Source organism: Pyrgilauda ruficollis, unplaced genomic scaffold (genome assembly GCF_017590135.1).
Source record: "Pyrgilauda ruficollis isolate IOZ18807 unplaced genomic scaffold, ASM1759013v1 scaffold19, whole genome shotgun sequence".
NCBI classification, from domain to species: Eukaryota; Metazoa; Chordata; class Aves; order Passeriformes; family Passeridae; genus Pyrgilauda; species Pyrgilauda ruficollis.
In genome coordinates this window covers 5,042,284-5,064,205 of record NW_024518095.1, presented here as the reverse complement: position 1 = coordinate 5,064,205, position 21,922 = coordinate 5,042,284, and the positions used below count along the sequence as shown (strand labels likewise).

General features: G+C 38.5%; 1 protein-coding gene across 5 annotated transcripts in view; it reads left to right on the top strand.

Annotated features, from left to right (window-relative positions):
* GRIP1 (glutamate receptor interacting protein 1) overlaps nucleotides 1-21,922 on the top strand; it is a 210,344-nt gene that overhangs the window by 128,250 nt on the left and 60,172 nt on the right. For all 5 annotated transcript variants that reach the window (XM_041465593.1, XM_041465592.1, XM_041465595.1 and 2 more), the window contains exons 3-7: nucleotides 6,347-6,482; nucleotides 7,430-7,575; nucleotides 10,342-10,425; nucleotides 11,272-11,347; nucleotides 12,711-12,856. In XM_041465593.1, the coding sequence (XP_041321527.1) occupies nucleotides 6,347-6,482; nucleotides 7,430-7,575; nucleotides 10,342-10,425; nucleotides 11,272-11,347; nucleotides 12,711-12,856 (588 nt within the window). The remainder of the gene's footprint in view (nucleotides 1-6,346; nucleotides 6,483-7,429; nucleotides 7,576-10,341; nucleotides 10,426-11,271; nucleotides 11,348-12,710; nucleotides 12,857-21,922) is intronic.

Below are 21,922 nucleotides of genomic sequence, written 5' to 3'. Positions count from 1 at the left end.
CATTTTGTTTTCTGGCACTATTGTGCAATTCAGTTGCAAATACAAGGGTAAAAAAAAAAAAAACCAAAACAAAGAATGCTTGAAAATGCTCTCAGTGTGAAATTTTTTCAAGTAGGACTGTCTAGAGGACCAAAAAGCCTGTTGTTTCCTCACCAGCACTTGTCTGGCTTGAAAAAGTATCTAGACATGTGACCATCCATCTCTTGGTTTAGTCTGCGTATCTGCCACAGTTAGCCTGGAGGAACCTCTCTGCTTCTTACACAGCTGCTGCCATGGACCACTTTTTCCTCTAAGTTAAAAGCAGCTTTTTTTTGCACCCTCATATGAAGCCATACTTTGTAATTTGACTTCACAGAGATCATTCTTGTCTTTTCTGTGTGAAGCTTCTTTAGTATGAAAACTGATTTTATACCATGCCACACTTATTTTTATTTTCTGGTGAATGTTGTCTAGTACTCCTGTCTTCAAGGAGTGGATTCAGGTGCAAGCAGGATGTTGTCCTTTGAGCATGTGCCATTGCTAGCATGGCTGTGCTGCTGCTGGAAAAGCACTGGGGCTGCACTGTAGGCTGTGGGATGCAAATGTTAAGCCCTGGGAAGGTAATAATGGTTTACTTCAGTCATTGTTCACTCCTAAAATGTAATTAGTGAAGTTATTGTAGTGTGCATTGATAATGGTGTCATATATATTTCTTTCAGTACTCTTCCATTAAGAAATTGGTGACGTTCTTTCATTAAGAATTAAGAGCCCTTTTTTTTTTTTTTTTTTGTCTGCAGCTGGCTTTCTGGTGGTTATTTGACTTTCAGGCTTGGGATATTTGTATTGAATTCTGATATTTTAGTTAGAAACAGAATTTAAAATATAATGCTTACATTTGTGGTTAAATTGAAGACCTCCTTTGTTGAATGCCTCAGTTGGAATTTAGAGAGTGTTGGCTGCCAAGGATTCAGTGAATATGAAAAATGTACCCAAAACCAAATAGCACAAGAGCTAAGCTCATTTTAGACAGGCAACCAATGAACCCAGGTGTGAACTGTGCCACTGTGTCCTGCAGGCCTGGTGTTTTCAGTGAATTATGTGATCATGTCCTGTATATCACTGCTTGTGAGGGATCATAAAATACCCTTATTTCCTTTTCTGTGTCATGCCTAGGCTAGGCAGACTTTTTCTAGTCTATAAGCACTGGTGGAAGGTATTTGGATTTAGGTAATATTTTTGCAATGGCAAAGTCATCTTGTAGATGCTCTTAGATCTGGGGAAAAAAAAAAAGAAAAAAAAAAAAAAAAGATAAAATGGAGATCATCTAATGCCTTGTACACAACCAGAACAGGTGTCAGTGTAAACTGAATCTGTTTTAGGCAGTTTTTTGCAAGTGTCTTAGCCTTGCCTTTCTCCTTTGCTTTCTCTGAAAACGGTACAACATTTCACCTGTATATTTATGCAGATTAACCTGGCTGCTGACCCAAGGCAGCCTGCATTGGCAGAGTTTTAAATCTACAGTGTTGTTGACAACTACGGTGTGTTGTGCCTTGTAGATGTGCTCTGCTGCACCCTGTACCAGTTTGTCTTCCACTGTGGGTTGCTTGCTTCTGAATTAGGACTGGTTTGGGGATTGTCCCTCCACAGGCTGGAGGGGAGGCCACAGGGCAGGTTGTGGCCAGCTTCATGTCTTCAGGCTCTCCTAATTGATGTGGTTTTGTTTGTTTTTGATAGAAATTTAGGTGGTTTAGAAGTTAGTGACAGCCAGTGAGGAAAAGGGCAACAAGGAATGGGCTGTTCATCATCTCTTGACATCCTTCTTGTCACACTAAGAGAAATACACATACCCACAGGACTTGAAACACCGAGTAAATGTGATGTTTCCACCATAACAAACTGCTATCTGTTCCCAAAAAATTGACTTTATGTGATTTCTTATTAAGCTGTGAGATACCTACTGGGATGTAAAGCAAAATGTTTTCTCTTCAGAATTTCTGCTGACATACAAGGGAAAATCCATTCCAGGGCAGTATTCACTATATTTTCAGCAAACTTACCAATTACTTACTTTTTAATTATATATGGTTTTGGTAGGAAAATGTCAATAACAGCAGGTTTGGGGTTTTTTTTACTTTTATGTTCAGTTCCATTTATGCCCTGTTCCAGCTGCACTTAACAAACTTATTCACTAGGTGGAGAATAGAAGCAAGTACTTGACCTGATTGTGTAGATTTTAGACATTTTTTTGGGTTTTAAAATGACATTTTCACAGAATGGCCTCAATATCTGAAATGAAGGCAAATATTTTTGAGTTTTACTTTAATATGTACATTAAGATATAAAATTGTAGTAATTTCGAAAATATAATAATTTTGACTGAGTTTTCTCAGCTTTCAAATATTTTTTTCTGTGAAAAAATCTCTTCTGTCATTTAGTATTGTTTTCTTTTTGAAGAAGTGAATATATTCCAAGTTCATAAGTCTCATGAGAATTTCTTTTCCATGCTGTTTATTTATTGAAAGATACTATTTATATACACCAAAGAGTGGAAGAGGACAAGAAGTCTGCTCCTGTATAAAATAGTAGAAGCTTTACTATGTTTCTGTTATTATTGAAGAAAAATTGGTCATGGTGTTTCTTTAATTTTACCTATTTGCAAGTTGTTCCATGTATTCATCTTCTCACAGTAAGATTTACCCAGTCTTGAACTTGAGCATCAGCTTTATCTTTGAAGCTGTCTTGTGCTACATTGAGTATCCCTGTAGTCCTCCAGGCTGCAGGGCAGGTCACAGTGTTAATGCACCAGCTGATCCAGCTGCAAGTCAGGCACACACAGTCAGGATATTGCAACAGCAAGCCTGAGAGAAGCATCCAGACCAGCAGCTGAGAAAACAGCAGCAGTGTAATGTTTTCTTTAGAATTCAGCTGTGTATGCTTACAGAGCTGGAGATCTAAAGGAAGCTGTTTGGAGCAGAAACCTTTCTTTTTCATCTTATGTCTGCTTGTGTGCATATTTGTGCTCCCCTTGCCAAGCCATCTCCATGATTCAGCGGGATTCCTGAGCCCCATTCCGGAGGTAGGTGATGCCAAGAAAGCTGTAGAGTGTTTGGTGCAGCATGGACAGACATGTACCTGGGATTGTCCTTGCAACAGCAATGGAAGTCCTGAGGCAGTCCCAAGACCCTTCCCTCCATAGGCTGAGGGAAGGCAAGTCCAAGTGTGAATTCATAAGAAGTCTGGAAATAAATTCTGTGCTTTCCCTTCAGATGCCGACTATGCTAATATTATTACCCTTGTGGGAGTTCGTGTAGGAAAGAACAGACTCCAGAGACTTCTAACTAATTAGGAGCTTGCTGGTTGGCATAAGTAATGAATTATGAGTGAGGTGATACATGAAGTAGTTTGATTTTTTACCCTCAAATTGTAACATAGCATTGTCTTAACTAGGAAACAGAGACTGACCTTGCATTAGTTGGGGAATAGCATGTACAGATGTGGTTGCATGTTGGATTGGAAATGAAGTCCCAGGGTTGTTCTGATATTGAGCATTTCAATAATACTCCAGTGGATTAGTCTCTAATAATAATGCCAAAGCAATGCAGATGAGTAAGCATGTCATATATGGCATTATAAGGACAGTAATCATGTGCGATTTAAGAAAGTGAAGATGAAAAACAGAATGATGAGGGTATCAAATGGGCCTGGTTCAGAGCACTTGCAGGGATAACAGGACTCTTACAAGCAAAACCAGCTTAGGTAGTTTAATTTCTTCCTGATATGATTATGTACAACAAAAGCTACAAAATCCTTCAGAGCAGCAAACCTAATGAAACTACTGTGCACGCCTGGATGACCTTATTTGTCAGTGTGCAATGAGCACTTCACACCACTCCTCCCTTACAGAGCTGGTGCATCTTTCCCTCCTGCCTACCAAGGAAGAGTGCCTAGAAGTCACTGTTCTGTTGGCAGAAGTAAACAGAAATTTGTCATAATAGATGGTGAGGAGGAACAAGCCTGGTCATTACTTTCCATGCCAGTAGTTGAAGGGAATTGTATAATTGTTAGCCTGCTTAAAACACTGCTTGGATCTTCTGTTCCACGTGTACTTTGGGCAGCAGAGAATTGCCCAGCCTTGGGTTGCAAACTCAGAACCTATGTAAAACACATGACAGTATTATGCTATGGCAAAAGATTAGGTATTGCATTGCAGTGCAGTGCCTTGTTCATGTGCTGTGTACACATTATGGCAAAGTATTTGTTAAAAAAAAACAAACCTTAGTTGGTTACTAAAAGCCAGATTGTACTACTGAGAATTAAAAGGAAGAATTCAGTATGGGAGATGGGAGAGGAGGGGAATTTTCCTTTGGATTCCAGATCTTGTGGTTGAGTAAACCCTGAATAAACATGTGTCACACACTGGCAGAACACCTGAGGTTGCATCGTGGGTGCCAATGTACATTATCTTCAGCTGCAATAAGTACTGTGACTAACTCTTGTATTCATTATGAATACTTACAGGTTTTTCTAAAACTGAAAGCAGCATTTTGGTCCATAGCATCTCTACAGCTATGCAACATGTCTGCATGTTCAGAAGCAGGTAATCACATCTGGTCTTTCTGAGCTGTCAAAAAGGCCAGATGTGTGCAAACATTATGGGAGCTCAACAGCTTCCAGATGGTACCAGATAGTGGTTTGGTGCCAGCCAAGTTGGAGAATGCACTGGTTAGCTATGCTGCTGTCTGCTTCTGACAACCTGTGTTACTGAATACATTGCAGAATTTTTTGGTAGTAGAAGCTTTATAAGCATAGAGGAATTCTTGTCCAAGCATGTAAGTCATGCTGTATAATGGTAAAAATGTGAATAACTGAAGTGAGGTCATCATTAGCTGGAATAGGTAGAAGAGCCTGTCAGACACCTAGAAATGAGCAGGAGCACAGGCTGATGCCACATCAGAAAAAGATTCAGCAGCTAATCCTATTAGAAGTACTTCCAAGGATTACAAGCCTATGCACCAGGACTGGAGTCTCTTCTGAATGATTTCCTCTATCTGTCACCATTTCCTCAAATACAGAGATAATGGTGGTGGTTTGGCAATTCTTGTTCAGGACAGCAGTTCTTTGTCATAAAGTGAAAATGTGTTATGTCATCTCCTCAGTTATGTGGAATAATCTTGACAGAGCCTTGTTCCTATTTGTATAGTGCTACTTCTACAATTAGTGGTGAACATTTGAATATATACAAGGACCTTGCCTGGTTTTGGGGAGGCTTTTCCTCTTTAAATCTTATGCTGCAACAGCAAACTTGCTGATGCAGTGCAGACATACTGTTTGTTTACAGTGAATATATGATGTTTGTATCTGATCAATTCACCTAAAGCTGTGTATTAGTACTGAAAAGGAGGATCCTGAGATGGATGATCCTGAGATGGATGATGCTTACAGGATTTTTCCATGTTCTTTAGGATTTCATGTATTTTTCCAGAATACCTGGGCAGCTGGTGGTTTTACTAGGTCTTCCCTGACTGCAAACAGTGGACATGTGGCTTTCTAGAGTTGCAGTCCTGCTGAAACTGCATATGTAGGTTACCTTGTCCACCCATGTGCAATAAGGACATCTCTGAAAGTCTGAGGCTTTTTGCTGCATGTGGCCTGCCTTTGTTGTCTGTGGAATTAACTTACCATTTTCCAAGAATGAAGCAACTGCAGAAGAAGGTGTTTTAGCATGTGAGGGAAATTTTATATACACTTAATCACTATGAAAACCCTTCACTGACTTTATACCTGTTCTGCAGAAATTGCAGAGAGTTACAGTGGAGCTGTATTTATGTAAAAATAAGGAATAAAACTGTTAAGATCTGAAGTATCTCTGTCTGGATTCTTGCTATATTCAATTGTTCTATTAACACTGACATCTGCTAGTGGCCTCAAAGTGAGTCTGAACATAAAATTATAGTTCTGTTATATCATTGTGTGGTTTACTCTTCTATATAATCAGTTGAAGTGCATTATAAAGCACAGAGGTCAGAGGTAGAGAGCAGAAAATGAGAAAATACAGCTTTTTTAAAATGTGAAACAACTATCTTTAGTTATAAGTGTTCCCAGACTTCATATTTGTGGGCTCTGTATAGTATACTAGCACGCTGGTGTCTTTTTTAATAACCTTTTACAGAACATATGGCTCAAGATTTATCTGTATGCAGAGCCTTGTGGACAGAACTTGTAAATTGTAACATAAAACATCTCCAGATGTACATGTTATTTCTTACTAACACAGAATGATTTTCTTGGGAAGAAGGTGACGTATTAGAAAGGCAACATCTGTGTTACTACTTAAATTTTAATAATGTGAATAATTTTCTTTCAACAGAGGAATTCAAGGGCTCAACAATAGTTGAATTAATGAAAAAAGAAGGCACCACCCTAGGGCTCACAGTATCGGGTGGTATCGACAAGGATGGGAAACCAAGAGTATCTAACCTTCGTCAAGGAGGAATCGCTGCTAGGTAACCACATCTCCAGCTACAAAATGCATTATAATATGTGATTGCTTCACAAATACATACTGCATCAGAAAGGTCACCTAAAAAATATGTGCCTGATGCATCTATAATGGCAGCCCATCAGTAGAGAACCTCAGAGGAAAATGGCAGCAGCTAGTGCTTCTTTTTGCTCAAGACTACTTTGATAAAAACTGGAAATACCAATGAAATCTTTGAAAGTTGTCATAAGACTCATGTTATTTCTTCTAAATTATGTATGTTTTATTTCTTGGGTTTTTTTGTCTTTGAACAAAAATTTGAGAGGAGTAGCATAACATAGTAGGGGGAAAAAAACCAAAATGGATAAAAAGAATGATAGTGCTGCCATAATTTTATTCTTTTTTTTTAATTCTTCATTAGATAGCTTTGAGATTAAAAAGACTCGAAAGTGATAGGTACCTTGCTTTATACTGCTACAGTGGAAAGAGAAACGCTTTTAATCATGAGTGAGACAAGTGAAAAGATCAGGGTTGAGCTAAATCATCCCAACTGAGTAGAACATATGCTTTTGGCCCTGGCCCATCTCCTGTTGATATGATGTTAGCTGTGAAGGCAACCAGTGTCCAAAACAAAATTGTTTATGGACATTTCCCAAAGAGAGAGACAGGGATGGGGACATGAAGAAGATGACTTCCCAGATCCTATGCCCAAACCAGTCAAATCATCCAACTCCTTTATTGTACAGATGGTTTTGTACCTCAGTGAATAATGCAACAATATTCTTACTTTAATATTTTAAGAAACTAGAGTAGATTAACATCTTAAAATGCCACTTTCTATTAGAAAAATCAACTCGTTTTAATCTAGATTCATAGAAAAAAAATTCTTACAGTCACTAAACAGTAATTTAAGGGATTTAGTTTGGTTGATCAGATTTGTCTTTCATGAAAGGAATATGTACTGTTCCCTAGGAGTGACCAGCTGGATGTAGGGGACTACATCAAATCTGTGAATGGAATCAACCTGACCAAATTTCGCCATGATGAGATCATCAGCCTGCTCAAGAATGTTGGTGAAAGGGTTGTGTTAGAAGTGGAATATGAGCTGCCTCCAGTCTGTAAGTATTTGCAGAGAAAACTGAAAGCCTATTTGGAATAGCAGATGTAGTCAACAGTAAGATAGGCATGGTTGGTAGTAGTCATTTTAGTAGTGGTTCTTAATTCTATTTTTTCCTGTGGCTTATAACAGAGCGTTGAAGCAGTACAAAAGAACTGGCAGTACAGAGGGATGCTCTCACATATTTTAGAAGCAGAAATCCCGCCAACAACAGAGCAGAGTTACCAATCTCTGCTTTTTGTTGGTTTTTGATCTTCTGGGGATGTGGGTTGGTTTTTGGTTGGTTTTTGGTTGGTTGGTTGGTTGGGTTTGGGAATTTTTGCTCCGAAGCTGATGAACTTCCCCACTGCTTTCTAGCAGCTGGAGGGTTAGTCTAGTTATGTATTTGGGGTTTTTTAGAACCTCCTGACAAGCACATGGAAAAATTTTGCATGTCCTCTGTTTATTAGTGTTTGCCTGTGGAGAGGGAGCTTCATGTTCTGAAGCACAGTATCTGAATTAATCAGCTGAGTTCAGAGTTACTTTGCTGCAGATGTAGTTGTTTCACCAGCATTATTTGTTTTGCATTTATTCAACTGGGCTTTCTCTGGTTTTCATCCTCTTTTTGCATATGTGCCACTCTTGTTCGCTGAGACCGGATTTTGACATGCTAAATTACAGCAGCATTTATAACTTTTTCTTTAAGTCCTTGGAATTTCCAGCCTCTTCATACAAGAATAGATAATAAAGTTGGAGATAATTAGCAGTCTAGTTGTTTCCATGAACTACTAGTGAGCAAGCTGCTTTTGTTAAACATGTAAGTTTTCCAGTAAGTCATGTGGAGAAGTCCTGGCACTTCCTTCCCATCCCCATACATAATGAAATTCTACTGTTTTTCCCATGCTTGCTCCCTCAGAGGGAGGACTGTCATAGTTTCAGAGCCAAAAAATGTCAGTCATTTAATAATGATGGATTAAATTTGGCTGAGCTCTGGTAATCCCACTCCCTAGTGCTTCCTTCCATTTCTGAAGTGTTCACAGCAGGAGCATCCAGCTGCTGTTTTCAGCAGGAGACACCTCAGTGTTTAAAACTGGAAGGTGAGCAGAGCCCGTCCCGTGTCTGCCTTTCCCGGCTGGCAAGGGTTAAGGAGTTTTTTTCCCAGAGCAGGCTGAGGCTGGGGTGCAAGGACAGGCACCTGAGTGGCTGTCCCCAAGTGGAAGGAGGCAGCTGCCATTGCTCGCTGCTGAACTGTGAGTTTCACCTCTCCCCTGTGGAAGTTACACAAATGGCCACACCAAACAAATGGGGAAGTGCGGATTCCTCATGAGCTACGTGCGAGGTCACTTTCTGTCAATAGGAATGAAGGCAGAAGTTGTCTTCTCCTCATGGTCCATTTTTAGTCAGTAAAACGTTTTTAATTGAAAAGAAAACAACCACATGGACTCAGTAACACAGTCACGATCTTCAAGCTGTAGCAGGAATTACTACAGCACAGAGCAGTGCTCTGGAGGGCCACGTTTCACCTGTTTTCCTAAGAAAATGAGATGTATGTAATTTCACTGGATGGTTCTCCTGGTTCCCTGCAGTAACTTTTTAATAGGGACTGAAAAACTCCCCAGAAGGTACATTACATACAGTACCTCTCCTGGAAATTAACACCTGAGTGAGTTGGGAGCAGGGGAGTCCTGAGAGAGACAGAGAGGGGCAGAGAGCACTGAGGGCCCTCTGCTCTTGCTGGTGCCTTTCATTATGGGCAGCACACACAGGGTAGCCTCTGACATCCCTTGCCCCCTCAGGGTGTCCTGACAGGGAAACTCTGGTTATTGCAGGCAGGAACATTAAATGACCCAAGTTTTCATTAGTTCTGCTGCTCACAAATATGTATTTTTTAGAGCTGGGTTGGTTTGATTTTGATTTTTTTAAAATTTGATGTGTGTTTGTACTGTTTGCAGTACTTGAGTGGAAGGTGGAAAGTGTGAGTGCATGTGATTTTGCACAGAGTCCTTTTCCCTTTGGAAAATGGAGTTCTTAGACCGTGCCAAAGTTTTTCCTGTAAAAGCTAATAGCAAACTGTCTGCTGGTCTCTTAACAGCAGTGGTTTCAAATTCTGTGAAGTGGATTATCACACCCAAATGTATTGGTCTGTGCATTAGGCTTCTCACCTCCTAGTCCAGCTGTACACCAGTTCTTTAGTACTTCCAGAGAAAATACTGACTCAACTACAAGCCAGAGAACGTTTTTAGTAACTCACCAATTATAAGGGAGCATGCTACATTTTGAAAAAGAAAAAAAGGTCCTTGTGATAACAAAGTGTATTATGCATTGTAATCTAGTAACCTAAGGTCAGAGAAACACCCCAAAAATCTTGATTGTCTTCTCTCTAATTGACAAAAGCAGTTGTGTTCATAGCTAAACAAGAGGCTCAATAGGTACTCTTAAGGATTTCATGTCATTTTTGTCTCACTCTGTATTTCCATGTTTTCTAGCACTCTTCTGTAACTATAACAAAAGCAAAATTATGCCATAATTCTGGCATAAAAATTTCTCAACTGTTATATGCATCTGTGTCTTTTTTCCAAACCATTGTCAGTTTGCAAAATATCTAGCCCAAAATCCTCTCAAACAGGGGATGAGTTCTATTTAATTACAGGTCTTCAGTCTGTCTGTTTTGTAATTGAGACTTTCCAATTGCATGACTCAATATCCATCTTAAATTAGAAAAGGTATAAATCTGTGTGTATAATTAGAAAAATAATAACTATTAAGGTTTTGATTCTTTTTATTTTAGCTGTACAAGGATCAGGTCTCATCTTTAGAACTGTGGAAGTTACTTTACATAAAGAAGGGAACACTTTTGGATTTGTAATAAGAGGTGAGTTATTGTTGAGTTTGAGCTCTGTATTTTCTTGTTAAAAAAAAAGTGATAAGTTTTTGAAGCACAAAGAAATATGACAAGATGTATGGCTTACAGTTTGTAAAAATCAATGTATTACATTTTCCATACTCTCGTATGTTGCTTTTATGGACTGCTCTAATTTTTGTTTATGGAAGAATTTTAAGTAATCAACTATGCAAAAGAAACATTACAAACTCTGGTCACATAACACCAGATTCTGTTACCACTGAAATCACCAGGAAGATCATAGTTGTTAAAAAAAAGATTTACATGTAGTACTTGTATATATTAGGCATGAAATTTGGTTAATACTGCTGGTAGTCTGAATTGAACAATTGAAATATCATTGACTTGGGAAACAGAAGAAAAGATGCAGCTGTTAATTACAATACCCTAATAATGAATTATTATTTTCTTCAGGGAAGATGTGTTTTTTTTATTTAATACATAAATTATTAGTGGTCACTCATTATTCTGAGTATACATAAAGTACAGATTTTTGTTCTCTGTGCTGCAAACATTGCAGAACAATGTGTTCACACTGAGATCACATTTTCAGAGTGAAGGTTCTAAGGAAAAAATAGTCATTTAGTAAGAATCCCTCCATAGAAATGTTTTTAAAGACTCATCTATACATAGAGTAAGTTGATTTTATTTAGGTAGAATTCAGTAGAGGGTCATATTAATCGCTTGGCCATTTTTTAATTTTTTTAGCCCATCTGTGAAGGTGCATGCTACAAGATGTAGGCTTGCCTTTTGGAAATGAGTTTTCATAAAAAGCATAAAATGAAGGTATACTTTCTCTGACTTTTTCCTTTCTAGGTGGAGCACACGATGACAGAAATAAATCTCGTCCTGTAGTAATAACATGTGTCAGACCTGGAGGGCCTGCTGACAGGTACAATTCATCTTTCTCTGGAGTTCATGTGAAAGAGAAATGGAGAAAGGTGAATTATTTGGGACAGAAGTTAAGATTTTGAGTGAAATAGATGCATTTAAATATAGTCCTTTGAAATTCATGGGTTTGTCTTTAATTGTAATAGAAATAATAACAACTGCAGCAATAGTAATGGGCAACCACAGAGGCTCAGCACGTTATGGTGTGTGCAAACTTTAATTTAGAATCTTGCACCCAAAATAATTGGAATAAATTCCTGAAATAGGTCAGGGCACATTTTTTTTTTGCATTCTTCAGACAACTGATGTAGCTCTTAAGTATGCTTTTTATACTCTTAACACCACAATCTTTTTATCTTGTGGTTCAGAATAATACTGTGACTACTTTGAGTGGTTTGTTATTCTGTTAAGATGTTTGTACATATCTGCATGTGAGGTCACACGTAGCTTTACCTAGAAAACTTCTGGATACAGATTTATGTTTTGGCCATATTTGTATATAATAATATATATATATATATATGTATATATATATATATATATATAGTAAGAATATTCACTTTATTTTTATGTACAAACTGTATTTTCAAAAATGGCATTTGTGTCCTTAAACCATTTAAGAAACTCAAAGGGCAGTTTCTTTAAAACAGATTGATATCTGTAGCCTATGCTGACATTTTTGACCTTGGAAACTGAGAAGAAAATATTTCAAGAGAGCGTTTCTTTTGTTCCCACACTTTTTTATCTCCTTCATTCCCTGGTTTCCTTGTTTTGCTCCATGATTCTTAAGCTGACAGTGTTAGTATTTAATTTTCTGTTATAATTCTTAATAGGTTGTGAGATATGCCTAGGAGACAGCATTTTAGATTTAGAGCTGAATTACTTCTAGGTAGGAAGAAATGAAAAACGGAATTACGCAAGTAAAAGATATTTTTAAAGAAAATCAATAAATGGGCATTCATATTTTGCAATCTGTTTCAGCACCCATGTGTTTGCACTTCGTGTTTATTTTTAAGAAAATATTGGAGGAGGATGTGTTTATGTATGTATGAAAACAGAGTTGTGTGGACAAGGTAGAAAGAAAGCATATGTTGAGCAGAAGCTATACTTGGGTGCAATTTAATGTGACTTGATTATTTCACTGTGTGGTAAGCTGTTTTCCAGTCACTGACTTTCCAATTAAAGCAATTTCCTTTCCACTGTGCCCTCTGATCATTCTCGCTGTCAAAGTAAATGTTAAGTGTTAAGGCAAGAGGGATGGATGTCAGGGAGGGTTCGAGAGAATCGCTTTGCATAAAAATGGTATTATCTCCAAATCAATTTGTCTTACACTAACAAAGATCACTCCTTTATTCTCCCTTCAGAGAGGGCACAATCAAACCTGGGGACAGGCTGCTGAGTGTTGATGGGATCCGACTGTTGGGAACAACCCATGCTGAAGCCATGAGTATTCTGAAGCAGTGCGGGCAGGAGGCGACTCTGCTGGTGGAATACGATGTCTCAGTGATGGGTAGGTCGTGGGATAGGAAGTGGGGCTGTAACACTGGGAGCCATCTGTGATATATTGCTGCCTGTTCTCCATGAGCTATTTTAGAAGTGATTGTGACCTGTTATGCTCCTGGTAGCACTGCTATTCCCTTCTGCATTGTATCATTAATTCTGGGTTCATAAGGAGGTGAGCAGTATTTTACTGTAATTTAGCATTCTGACAATTCCGTGGTTTGTAGGCTGAAACCATAGTGTGGATTCTAGCAAAGTAACTTTTCCAGTGACTAGTTTATAATAAAGGTTAATGAAGTGTAAGCATTTCTGTCACATGAAGGAGGGGAATACTTGATCTAACAAGAATTCTTTTGCCTTTTGCTAGTGCTGCTAGTTGGACAAGACATAATTAAAAAGTCACAAGACTGCCACAGAGAAAGGAATAGGGGAGAGAAATTTTGTTAAGAATACAGAGGTGGCAAATGGCTTGAAAAATGAGCTTACATATTATACAAACTTTGATTGAACTCACTGAAAATATGGGAGGTTTTTTTTGTGAATTCAAGTAGACCAGATGATTTTTAACAGGAGATTTGGAATTTATTTGTTTCCATTTGTTTTGAAAATTGTCATGTTCCCTCAATTTTTTCAAGTTACAGAAAATTCATAGCAGCAAGAAACAGAAATACTCACCAGTCAGACTGAAATATTTCTTGTCTGTTTGGGGATTTTTCACTTCTTTTTCTGCTCAGTTCCACAGTCAGGTTTCTAGCCTAGCAGTAAAGCAGCCTCCTAGGGATTTGTGAAATAGCACTGTCGAACTTCAAAGCCTTGGAAAAGATTAATACTGAAAAGAATAATGTCAGATATTTGCTTATTCTGCAACAGCCCTCTTTATTCTTCTCTGAGACACAGATTTCTCTTTTTTTATTACAATATATGTCTCTGTTTACTTAACTGTCAAGAATTGAAGTGGCAGGTTTGTGTAGTGTCTGGCAGGCCTGATGGACAGTTGTACAGATTCGTGTCCAGAAAGGTGGAGACAGCTCAGATGAGCTCTAGCTTCTGAGAACTAGAATTTAGGTATTTTCATTTGTTTCTTCTTTTTCTTCAAAAGACGATGGATGACCAAACCCTGCCTATCATCACAGTTAAATCAATATTCTTTCTACTCCACTTTTTCTGAAATGAACCCCTGGCTGTAAACGAAGTTCCCAGCAAACTTTCATTTCAGAGAAAACTCCCATCCCCATTTTCCTTGTATACCCCAGGGGGAGAATAAGCCTCCATTTCACTGAGGATATTTGGAAATCTTTGAAGGTTTCTGTAAGGAGGAGACCACATGATGAAATACTCTGTTGTGTCCTAAATTGCAGCTTGTTCAAGGCAGGAACCTTCTTTTCAGTACTATCTGGATAAAGCTCAGTTCAGGAGGATACAGAACTTAGGTGGTAATTTCAGGCTTGTAACTCTATAGGCAGCATCTACCAGTCAGTCTCTTTGTGTCATTTGCTCTCTGAATAAACTCTTTTTGTTCTCAGCACCAAATCTGGATTTACCATTCCTGCCTTCCTGGCAATGAATGTGTTATCCAACAGAATTAAAGGAGGTAAAAGAACCTGAGACTTGTGGAGTCAGAAGGAAGGAAGGAAAAGGAAAAACACTGGGAGCTGTTTGGAATGGTGGTCCAGCAGAATCTGCAAGAAGAAATAGTAGACTGTCTTTCTAATGCATTGTGATATTACCTAGCCCCCAGTAGGTTTTGACTTTTTTTCCAATTTGCGTGCCCTGCATAGTATTTTAGCAGTGGTGGGAACAAAAGATTTTGTTGGGAAGATCTCTTGTGCAGTTATTTTATGACCATGGTGCAAAGGCTGAAAATCATTCATCCTAATCCATTGAATCCTGGCCCAGGAAACCTTTTCTGATTTGAATCTTCTCTTAGTTTGCTCAAGAGCAGGAAAGTCAGAGTTGGGAGTCACATGAAAGAGAGAACGTGAGTCTTGAAGAGAAATTTTAAAATTACAGAAATGTTACTCTTTTTTCTCAACTCTTATGCTACCCATAAACTGTGTCTAAGGGTTGATGAGAATTTGAAAATAGGCTAAAACAAAGGAAGAGTATTGGGTAAGGTGACTTATCAATAACTGATGCTTGAAAATAGGTTAGTAGGTTAGCCTGCTTGAAAGGGGCAGAAACAATCCAAAAGTTACACAGAAGTCTAGTATATTCTGTAGGGTCCTCCTGGTATAAGCTTTCAGTAGAATATGTTACTCCTAGAGATATAATTGTAGCACTGTTTGCTTTAATACTTTCTCTTCTGTTAGTGATGGTAGTATCCTGTAAAGCAGTATTCTGTGTGGCCAGAACTGGGAAGAGCCATAAAATACATTCTGATAGCATGAAATTGGAACTTGATTTGAAATGGTTTTACTAGATGAAGAAAATAATCCTGAACTATTTTTCAACTACAGTCCTGTAGTGTGTAACTGACTTTTCTTACTCCTGTAAGCATAAGCTGTTTCAAAGGTGCTCTATTTCTCAAAGTTTAGTTCTCCCAGCTGAAGTCTTCAAGAGGTCACTTGGGAAGCTTGTACATTTTATTGTTTCTGGACCCTAGACAAACTGGAGTAAAAAAAGCATTAAGGGGTTCTGTGCAGGGTAATCAAGTGTGTATATAATGTAAGAGATGTGGCTGTTCATGTTGAACTCTGGGGTTACACCTGTGCTTGCCTAAGTACATCCTGAAGTCTCCTGCTCTGCTGGGTCCTAGGAAATAAACTTGTCAATTCAGGTGCTTGTAAGAGATTTTTTTTTTTAGACTCTGCTGAAAATATTTCCAGGTTGGTGTGTGGAGTGTACTGCTGTGTAGTTTCAAAGAGACTTTGTCTTAGTAGGACTTTGAAAATACCAAGATAATCCCTGAAGAAAATTGAAAAACCTAATTTCTGAGAAAGTATTTTATAATGTGATAAAAGTTACATTTGAAGTTGTGGAGGATGCAGTCTTCCAAATGTCTTTCTGTTTTCCAGAACACATTCTCCAGTGTTGAAGTACTGTGATTGCTTACCTTTCTTGTTGATTTTAGAGGAAACTTCCTGTGTTTTTTAACTCTGTGATGCTTAAATAATGCTGCACTTCAGTGTTTGCAAAGGACGTGGATATAGTGACTGGCTCTACACAAAACTGTATAGAATTAACATGAACTTTGTGGGCTTTATTACTTTTCTCCATAGTCCTTACACCTTAAATGTCTTTCTGGTTATGTGGATCATGTGTTTTCATCTAGTAGTGGGACAGGTCTGTATAGTGCAGCTCTCTGCCCTGTGATTACACCTGAGCCCTCATTCTGAGGAAGGGGAGAAGTAGAGGCAAGGTAGTAGCTAGCAGTGACTTGCTGCTGCTGTCAAGATAATTTTACAACCTGAATCCTCTCCTGTGGCAATAAAATAAAAAATATTAATTCCAAGCTATAAAATTAGGTTGGAGAGAGTGAAATTCTCACTATTAGGCAGTGGTCAGATGAAGTACCATAACTAACTGTTCACAGCTAGAGTTGTAGTGAGAGTGAGAGTTATAATGCAATACTAATAACAAGCTACAAACAAAGATTCACAGGGCCTTTGTCTAAAACAAGAAATAAAAGGTTATCAGTACATTGAGGAGATGCAGTTTCTCTTCAGGTTTTCAATGATCTGCCATGATGCCACTGGGCTCTGTGTGGTCTCTATAATTGGGGTTGCGTCTTGGGTAACCTTCCATATTTTCTCTGAAAGGGAGCAGTCAGACAAGTTCAAAGGTAGTGACTACCTTGAGTTTAAATTCTGGCCATTTTTATGTAACTAGTTCATAAATGGCTGTTGATGATCTTTTGCAGCAACCTACTTTTTAAGTCTTGGATGCTCATGCTGAGGCAATCTTTGAATCAAGGATACTGTAGTTAAACAAAACTAACAGCTTTTGCCAGAACTTGGGCACAAAAGAAGCTTTTTTTAGTTTTTTGCACTTGTGAGACACAACATCTTTCTCTCTTCAATGGGTGTTTGTTAGTTCAAACCACTCTGTAGTGTTCAGGAGTAAAGGAACATATTGCACTTGCAAATTCCATATGTTTCTCTGGCTTCTTTAACAGTTCTTGCTCTTATTTGAGCCAGAATAGATTTGCTGGAATGTGGCACCCTGTAAGTTTTCTCTACAAAACAGAAGTAGTCAGCTTGTTCTCTGTTGCAAATCTACCAGTCACCCTGGCACAGAACCGCTTGATTTTAACGAGAGCAATGCCCTCTATTTTGTCAACTCAATGTTTAACACTGATAGAACTCCCTAGAAAGGGGAATATTGATGCAGACATCTGCTAGTAAATCTTTTTGCTAGCCTCCTCCAAGGCTTTTGCCTCTTTAAGTTCACCCATTAAAATAAGCTAATTAATTAATTAATTAGTACTGTAATGATCTTATGAAAGTATATTTATAGAAACCTGCCTCACCTTTCAGCGATTCTGCCTGACAAGAAGAGCACTAGGGAGAGAAAATTTGCACAGTTTAAAGATCAGGTGAGAAAATCCACAGTCAAGTGTAGACTTTCAGTAATGTGTGGAAGGCAATAAATAGAGGAGAAAAAAGAACTTATGGGCTGACCCTTAGGTTTCATAAAGCAATATCACTCATCCAGAGCTGTGGAGACCCTTAAAAGCTAGACATTTTACAAGCCCAAAGAAGCAGAAGCCCCAGAGACTCCAAGGACTGACTTGGGATCTTCATAAGCCTTGTAAGTGTTGCAAGACCCTGCAAGTTGAAGTAAGGTCAGGAGCCCTGTAGGATTCCACACTGCCTTTTTCTTTCTGTTGCTTTACAGACTTAAAATGTACATTTCTCTTGTCTCATATAGGGTTTTGACAGAACAGGTAGGTTAGCATACTCTAGCATTGGACTGCAACTGCCGGTCTCCTGGCTGTCCCAGGGCTATAGATTTAGATGCCTTGAAATTCTAAGTATGAATTAGCTGCCTAAAATTTTGAAGAAATTTTCTTGTCTTATGTTGCTTCAGAGACAGATAGAATGAAAATTAATGTGCGAAACAAAGGTCATAATAGCTGTATTAATTGAAACACTACTTTAAATACTGCTACACAGACACATACACAAGTTATGTTATAAGTCAATGCTGGATGTCAAAATGTTGAGTGTTCTGCTTGGGAAAAGTCAGAAGCGAGACTGTCTGCTCAGCCACTCTCCAGAGGGGTGTGCATACAGTGCAGTCACAAGAGCCACAAGAGAGATAATAACCTTTTATGCAGCTATTCATTTTGAATTTTATTTCTGTCTTCAGTGTGTGACCACAGGCTTATTGAAGGCACTGCCCAGATCCTTGTCTAAATGCAAAGTTATTAATTTCCTGGTGTTTCTTCCTGAGGCCCTAATCCAGCCACAGTTTAAGTGCTTCAGGCAATATGCAGATCTCAAGGAGAAAACTTCTGAGTCCCAAGGTCATTCCATATGTATTGGATCTTTCTTACAGCAAAAGATAACACAGACATAACTCTCACAGTTCCAGAAATATCCACTCACCGATGTGTCACTAGGTGAAACACATGGGATTTTTTTTGTCTCTCGTGGAAGCTAATGGGTGATTCACATTTACTGAGCAGATAGTTAAATCTACGTGCTATGGCACATTAGTCTCATCTCCCTGTGCAGTTTAGTTGCTCATCAAACCCATGGCGTGTTCTGTTGTTGGTGCCAGATGCCTGCATCAGGGACACCAGTATAAACTGACAGTCAGCCGTGGATATATACAATAAAAAACTTTTCTCTTTGTAGTGCTAGCAAGCTGTGCTAAGGCACAGGAAGGTGGTTCAAGACAGCCAGCACAGTTTCACTGAGGGCAAGTCCTGCCTGAACCACCTATTGACACATTTTTGTGTACCATTGCCTGGGTTTCTCTGTCAGAAAAACTTCAAGCTTCTGACATCCATTCCAGAAAAGTTCTTCAAAAGAGTGAGAACCACAAAGCCTGCCAGCCTGCTCTCTCTTAGGAGCATTATCAGACCAGCTGCCCAGCCCAGTGCACATGTGATTGATTCATGGACACCAGAAAAGTCTTCACACACACACACATGATTGCAGGGTTTTGAAGGCGTTTGCTGAAAGTGGAGAACAGCTGCGAGGGTTCTGGATCCCATGTTCCTTCCTGTCTATTTCATGGAGGCATGATGCTTCTTTCCTCCATTCGTTGCTCTTATCCTGGTTCTGAGCTGCATTACTGTCTTTTTCCCAGTAGCTGCTTGATTTTTCCTTTCTTTACTGACCCAGTTTGAGTTATCTTTTCTAGAAGGTCCTAAATCCCCAACATGCTATTTCCTCTCCTTACAGCACAGTTTTTTTCTGCTGTCTTTTGCCAAGGCTTAAGTAATTTTCCAATACATTTCTCTCACACTGCTGATTTCCCTCTTTTAAAGGCCTTTTGCAGTTTACATTCCTGTCCTTCTTTAGCCCTTTCTTGTCTCTGTCTCTTAGCAAACCATTCCCAAGTTTCTTGTTCTGCAGCTTCTTTACGAATCAATAACCTACTCACCTCAGTTCCTCCCCTTCTTGCCCAAAAAGTCCTTCTCTCCCCTCTTCTTAGGTCTTGATTCCCAGTGCCTGATCTGTCAGGTAGAAAGGACATACAGAGAACATGAATTTTCCATATAAAGCCTATAGAATTTTCAGGGAGAAGGGCAGGGTAGGTGGAGCAAACTCTGGGTTTTCATAATGACCTGTTTCAGCTAAAATAACTAAGGGGAGAGAAAAAGGTATAGTCTGAGAAAGGTAACCACTGCAAGAAAAAATCACACCAAACTTTTGTACTGTGGCCAAGTTGTAAGTTACAAGCAGTTAAAAACAAGATGTTTTAATCAGGAAAGTATTATTTCTATGACTCCCAAGTCTATTTGCCTGATATCTTTGTCTGGTTGTGATTTGCTGCTGCAGTTTAATAGCCATCCTGCTAGTAGGTGATTGCAGAAGGGAGGAGTTGTCATGTTTTACAAGGACTTCCTAAATCTTACAGGTATTTTTTTCTTTACAAACTTCTTGATCATCCCTAAAGAGAAATAAAAGGAGTTTAGCTGAACCATATAAGTTACAAATTACTCTAACAGGTGCAATTAAAATTTATCTCAAGTGTTTTTGAAACTATGACCTTATTAAAAACAGCTTAATAAACATTGCTTTGTATGGGAGAAAAAAAAAAAACAACAAACTCTAAAGGTGAAATGAGATGTCCCTGAAACAGAAAATTAAAGGTACAATTTAATTGTCATAAATAACTAGGAAGGGGGAGGATTTCTACTTCATGTATGAAAATATTCTGTTTTACTTACTGAGTTCTGAGAGTAATGGAAAAATTTGTCTTCAAAGACTTTTCAGGAAGGTGAAACCTGCATTTGCTTGCAGTTAATCTAAATAGCCTACAATTATAAGAAATCAATCTGAAATACCAAATGTATTTCATGATGGGCATTCATTTAAGAAGATACTTGCTAATCTGTGTTAGTATCTCTTTACAAAGCACATCATCTCATGATGCTAATTCAGGGGCTAAGATCCTCAAATGGAAGCAGTCTCTACCTCTTAAAAATATGCTATTTTCCTTCTTTTTATGAGTAATTAAAGACAAATGATGGAAAAAGATTATCATAGTAATCTCTTCTGTCATCCAGGCTTCAAGAAAGCAGAGCAAACGAGCAAATAACCTTCACAGACACTTAGTAAAAGATGGGAAATAAAGGATTGATCAAATCTTTCCACTTCACATGAGGGCTATCCAGATACACCATGAAATGCAGGGTGAAAGAGAATTGGCATCCCTACCACATGCTCATACCTCTGGTCAGCTGGAAGTGGGTCAGTAAGTTGGCTTCGCTGTTAGCTAGCATGCCTTTCAGCAGAGACTATAACAACAGGATAATGAGGTATCCTGGCTTGTGCTTGTCTGAAAAACAAATTAGGCAGGTAGCTGCAGTACTTAAATTCAGAGCGCAGAGGTGAAAGTTTTACAGAAGTGGTGATAATTAAGTTTTGTGGAGATTAAAGGATCTTTTGTATGTGCCATGCAATTCAAAGCAGGAGAAACTCTGTATTTGGAAAAAATCCAATTATTAAAAAAAATACAGCCCCAGATTTGTGTTAGTGCCCCTGCAGTCATCTGAGAGACTAAGGAATAAGAGACAGATCTGATTTTCTTTATGCTAGAGAGAATTTGTGCTGTAACCCCAGAAAACACTAAATATCTCCCAAGACTTTCCCTGAGGGGAGGCATTTTAAAAAACCTGGAACTACTCGACTCCATCCTCTTGACTTTTTTTCATTGGTATGAGACATTCAGACTGTACCTGACAGGTTAGGTCAAGGCAGGAAGAAACCCATGAGTCTCTCAGGTCATTTGTGTGAACAGCTGAACCAGGCATAATCTAAGAGGTTAAAATGGGATGCAGATTTTTGTTCCTTTACAGTAAGGTTAATGGTTCATTAATCATTACACAGAACATTTATGCTGAAAAGGTATGGATTTCAAAGTATGAATATTTTTAGATATTTTTGCCTAAATATGACCTCAGTTAATGGTGTTGAAGTGCAAAACCCATGTGAGTGAGAACATGTTGGATGGACAGCCACCGTACATTTCATTTTAGTTTTGGCTTTCACATAACAGACCAGATTTCAAATGTCAGCATTTGATTTTATAAATCATGGCAAAGTATTGATGCTGCTGGTCTTCTCAGTACATCCTGCCATTCTTTACTTGGATATGGAATATGGGAGAAGCATCAGCTGCACTAGAAATCAGCTGCAAAGGGAAAGCAAATAAGAAAGCATGTGTCCTTCCTGTGCTTCTTCTCAAAGAAGAAGATCTCCCTTGCTGGAGGAATGGCTTTTTTGCTACATTCATAAACTGACTCAGAGTTAAACCCAAGATTTGAAAGATTTTTAAAGATAAACCCAAGATTTTTTGTGTATATTTTTTGTGAAGTTTCTTCTTGTCTTTGTAAAGTTCCTTTCAGTTCAGCCCTTCAGGGATTAGAAATGTAAGAATTTAAGATGCCCATGCAGCC